This window comes from Trichechus manatus, unplaced genomic scaffold, assembly GCF_000243295.1.
Source record: "Trichechus manatus latirostris isolate Lorelei unplaced genomic scaffold, TriManLat1.0 scaffold00473, whole genome shotgun sequence".
Classification (NCBI taxonomy): Eukaryota; Metazoa; Chordata; class Mammalia; order Sirenia; family Trichechidae; genus Trichechus; species Trichechus manatus.
The window spans coordinates 86,933-91,719 of record NW_004444409.1 but is presented as its reverse complement, the minus strand read 5'-3'; the positions used below and the strand labels follow the sequence as shown (position 1 = coordinate 91,719).

The 4,787-nt window shown below is 43.4% G+C and overlaps 1 protein-coding gene across 1 annotated transcript in view; it reads right to left on the bottom strand.

Annotated features, from left to right (window-relative positions):
- The window catches only part of LOC101351042 (cornifin-B), a 1,045-nt gene extending 239 nt beyond the window's left edge, over positions 1–806 (bottom strand). Inside the window, exon 1 of the mRNA XM_012559966.2 lies at positions 96–806. Within this exon, the coding sequence (XP_012415420.1) occupies positions 96–251 (156 nt within the window). The 5' untranslated portion in view covers positions 252–806. The remainder of the gene's footprint in view (positions 1–95) is intronic.
- Between the last annotated feature and the right edge of the window lie 3,981 nt (positions 807–4,787).

Sequence of the window (4,787 nt, the reverse complement as noted above, 5' to 3'; positions counted from 1 at the left end):
TTGGGGTGGCAGGGCTCAGGCACCTTGGGGTGGCAGGGCTCAGGCACCGTGGGGTGGCAGGGCTCAGGCACCTTGGGGTGGCAGGGCTCAGGCACTGTGGGGTGGCAGGGTTTGGGCACCTTAGGGTGGCAGGGCTCCTTGGTTTGGGGGACACGTGGTTCCTGGGGTGGAGGCTGGCAAGGCTGTTTCACCTGCTGCTGCTGAAGCTGAGGGGTTAGGGTGCAGGGCTTCTTCTGCTGCTGGGAACTCATGCTTCAAAGGTGGTTGGACCTTGGGATAAAAAAGATGATTTAGTTACACAGGGATTTACTAGGGAAGAAGCCATGTTCAGTGTCACCTCAGATATCTTAAGAAGCAAATCCTTTTCTCTCTCTCTGTCTGCTGTAAGGATACTTTGGTGATCTGAGCCTTTTGAAGAGAAGGAACTTAAAGATGATTTGTTCAGCTCTACTTGAGCAGGATCTTTCCCCGTACTCTTCCTTCCTGACACATCTTCATGCCCATTTAGGAGGAAGGTGAGACCCTCAGTATTGGATCATATGGAACTGTGATATTATTAAAAGAATAAGCGTAAGTCCACCCATTCATTTCTGACAAATAGAATGCCTTACTACCTATAGGATAACTCCACTGAGCTCTCAGGAGCCCCACACCATCCATTTGTGCCTTGAATGGCTTCCTCGTCATTCCTACTTGTCCAAGTACTATCCACACATCAGTCATCTCGTATGATACTTTGGGAAGGTTCTTCTAGAGCAAGCCTTGCAGAAATCACCTCTCTGTCCCCAAACTGCCACAGCACTTTACCTGCCCTTGTCTTCTCCTTACACAGAACACTTTCTACATTGGATTTTAGCTGTTGATGTGCATGTCTTATATTCCAAAAGAAATTGTAGTTTCATGCAGTAAATTCCATGTTGTCTAAATTATATTTTAACAGCCAAAGTGCCAAATCTAGTAAATGTTCACAAAAAGATTTGGTGAAAGAATAAAATGCTCTATATTAAAATCATGAATAAGGAAATAATTAAAATATCACTAGAAACACTGTGAACCTCAGTTTTGTCCTTATCCTGCTACTAACTTACTATGGGTCTTTGCACAAGTCCATCCCCTTCTTGCTGACATAGTGAGAATTAATGGGGCAGAATCACTAACCTCTAAAGTCCCTTCAAGCTCAAACTGTGGTTACTTTGAAAACAAAGATTTCCCTAGAGACTATAACTCTGATCAACACTCAGCATGGCTATGATAAAACTCAGTAATGGGGGAAAAAATGATACTAAGAATGTCCAAAAAAAAAAAAAAAAAACCCAAAAAAACCAAACCACTACTGTTGAGTCGATTCCAACTCATAGCAATCCTATAGGACAGAGTAGAACTGTCTCATAGAGTTTCCAAGGTGTGTCTGGTGGATTTGAACTGCTGACCCTTGGGTTAGCCGCCATAGCACTTAACCACTACACCACCAGGGTTTCCCAGAAGGTTAAGGAGGTTTCAATAAAAATCAAATACCTTGAATGAATGGTATAAGTTTCAAGTAAGGAGACTCACCTGGTGTTCAGAGAAGAATGGGCTGTCTTGTCTCTTGAGTCTGGTGTGGTATCCCCAGCCAATGGCCTTTTTATACAATAAGAGCCCTGCCTCAAGGAAATGTTATCTTTTGGGGTTGCTCTGTTTTTATTCCTTGCCTGCCACACATGATTCATTCCACCCCCCTCACTTACCTGTTGGCTCAGCTTTTGTGATGAAACCATCCACTTGACATTCTTTTGGCACTTGCTGTCAGATAGTGATATCACCTAAGACTCATCCCCACTGTACGCCCTTTGCACCCAGGAATAATCTGTGTGATGACAGTGATATGGAATGAAAGGAGAGAGGAGGAAGAAGCTCTGGGGCTGCTGGCATCAGAAACAGTCTTGCCTTCTTGAAGGCCCTAATCCTTAGCACAGATGAGACTCATTGGGCTGCTTAATGTTTGAAGTGGAAGTGGAGATAAACAATAGGTGTTTCTGGTTCTCCTGGCATGAATTACCCAGCTGGAAAAAAATATAAACATTCTGATTAGGAATGGCTAAAAAGGAAAGGCTAAAATGATTCTTTTGGCCCTAAAAAGGTTTCACTCTGAGAAAGGTCTCAGGGTCAATAGCAGACAGGAGAGGGAGACCTACAGCAGTAAAAACACTGGGGAAAGACAGCCAAGTTCAACAGTCCCAGAGAAACTTGGCCCTTCTAGTCCATTCCCTTGTTCTGTCTAACAGGACAGCAGGTCTTGAAGACCCTGCCTCACATGGGGGTTCTTTCTTGCAGGGGTGGCTGGTGGGATGGGCACCCAGGGACAAGAGAGCTGAGATTCCCTGACTCGTCAGACCAGAGTTTCTTCTGCTCAAGATAATATGAGACTGAGGTCACTAACCCAGGTCTGCCTCCAATACACAATCTGTTACAAGGTGTGGTCTTTGGAAAATCCAGATCACTCTTCAAACCCAGGTGTTTGAATGGTCCCCCTCGCCTTACTTCCCCCACTAAATGTTTGTGGAGCATCTGCTGGCTTCACAGCTGTGTCACGTGCCATGGACTTGAGCCCAGGACCAACCAGCCACCACCAGTGGGTCTCCCTATCCATTTTTATAGCCTCCATGCCCACATAGTGCCTGGTGTGTAGTTGTTGATCAGTGAATTGACAATTATATACAACGAGTGAATGAATGAATGGCATTGTTTATAAAGATAAGTCCAGAGGCTTTTTGGAGAACTATTAGGAAGTTCCTTGTAAGGGAATTGAACCTTGTGACAAGGTTCATGGGATGAGCTGAGAAGAGGGTTAAGGGCTCAGCAGGAGACAGATGCATCTGCTACTTTTCTCATCCATCTGCTTTCCTCTCTACTAGAGTTTAAACAGCTTCCTCCATTGGGGCTGGCGCCAGTGCTGCCACCATGCCCTAGTTTAAGGCATGCCTCTTGCATCAGTGTAGCTCTCCTGTAGGCGTCGATACAAGCTTTTCCCCACCCAATGCCCCTCTCTATGGGTCCTGCAAAAGGAGTTCCAATCACACCTTGCTGCTGATCTGGTGGAATTCTCAGAGCTAATGCAACCTGCTTCCTGTTCTTCAGTCCTCCATGCCACCAGCTTTTCTCTAAGGCCCTGGCTGACCTGAACCTCAGCTTTGAGCCTGGGCCCTTACCTTCCATGTCTCTCCTGGACCCACATTACTCGATGCAAAAGGAATCCCCCTCTCATCCAATATTCCTCTCTTGGCTTTGAGCTCATGCATCTACCTGACTTGTACCTCTTTGGCCACAGCCAATGTCTTTTTCTTTCTAGCTCCTTGTACCCTTCTACCTGTTACGCCTCTTTGTCTTATCTAAAACACACTGAATAGTTGGATGTTAAGGCTTTTTCTACTCTACAGGGAGTGCACTTCTTCTCTAGCAGTACTGGGTTATCCAGTGAATTTTCTAGGAAGCCAAGTGCAGTTGCATGGGACCATGTGACTGATGTCTAGTTAATGAAATATCACTGGAAGTGAAGGGTGTCACCTTCAGATTCAAGAATATAGGAGCAGGTGTACCTTCTTCCAAACTCTCTTTCCCTGTCTGCACAGTAGACTATAGAAGAAAGAGTGGCCCTTAAAAGATGATGGAACCTGGAAGGGAAGAAACCTGAGTCCCCGCCAGCTCACATTGGACTCTGATATGAGTGAAAAATAAAATTATATTCTATAAAGACACCAACATTTTGGAAAATTTTGTTACAGCAGTTAACCTACCCTGACAAATTCACATAAAATGAAATAAATTTTGTTTGGTTATTTTCAGTTTGTTAGCTTTGGTGGCAGGAACATTGGATTACTTAGGATATGGTAGGAGGCATAAACTAAGTAAGAATGATTATAGTACTTTTTTTTATTTTAAAACAATATATCCAAGTAGAAATGGTATGATCAAAATGTCAATAGTAGCTGATTTATAACAAAATGCTCATTTTTTTTTTTGGTTAATCTTATTAAAAATGTGTAATTTTTTATAGTTATATAAAAAATACAAATGCATTATATTTTGTAACTCATAGCAACCCTATAGGACAGAGTAGAACTGCCCCATGGAGTTTTCAAGGCTGTAATCTTTATGGAAGCAGACTGCCACATCTTTCTCCTGAGTAGTGGTTGGTAGGTTTGAACCACCGTGAGTGCTTAACCACTGCACCACCTATAAGTCAGAATCAATTTGATGGTGACGTGTTTTATATTTTATAAAATATAGACTAATGGGCTGTTGACAATTATATCTTACATCACATGTCTGTAGAAAATTCTATCATAGTTCTTACATCATTTTTCTCTAGGACAGTGGTATGTGATCTTGGGTTTCCAATCCCCTATATATGCATGAAATTTGCATGAGAAATAAACAGTCTCCAGCTGTGGAGCCTGTCAGTTGGACTGGGGAGACATGATCCTACCCTCAGGGAGCTCCTAGTCTTCTGGGAGATACAGGACCCTTCTTTATGAGTATTGCAGATATAGACAGGAGAGAGCAGATGGTTTCCAGTTCCAAGTACTACTGTTTTAGGTGTATAGGAAGCAGAAAGGGGTTGTGGAAGGATCAGACTCAAGGACTTCCTAGAGGACAGGAGAAATCCAAATAGTGAGGTGTCGAATATTCTCCTCAAGTTCACTGCATCATTTGGTGAAGTTGTAAATGAATCAGCAACTCCGAAGACATTAAATAACCTCCTATTGTTTGACAGGCAGTAGGCTAGGCCTTAAGGACAACCCTTAGCA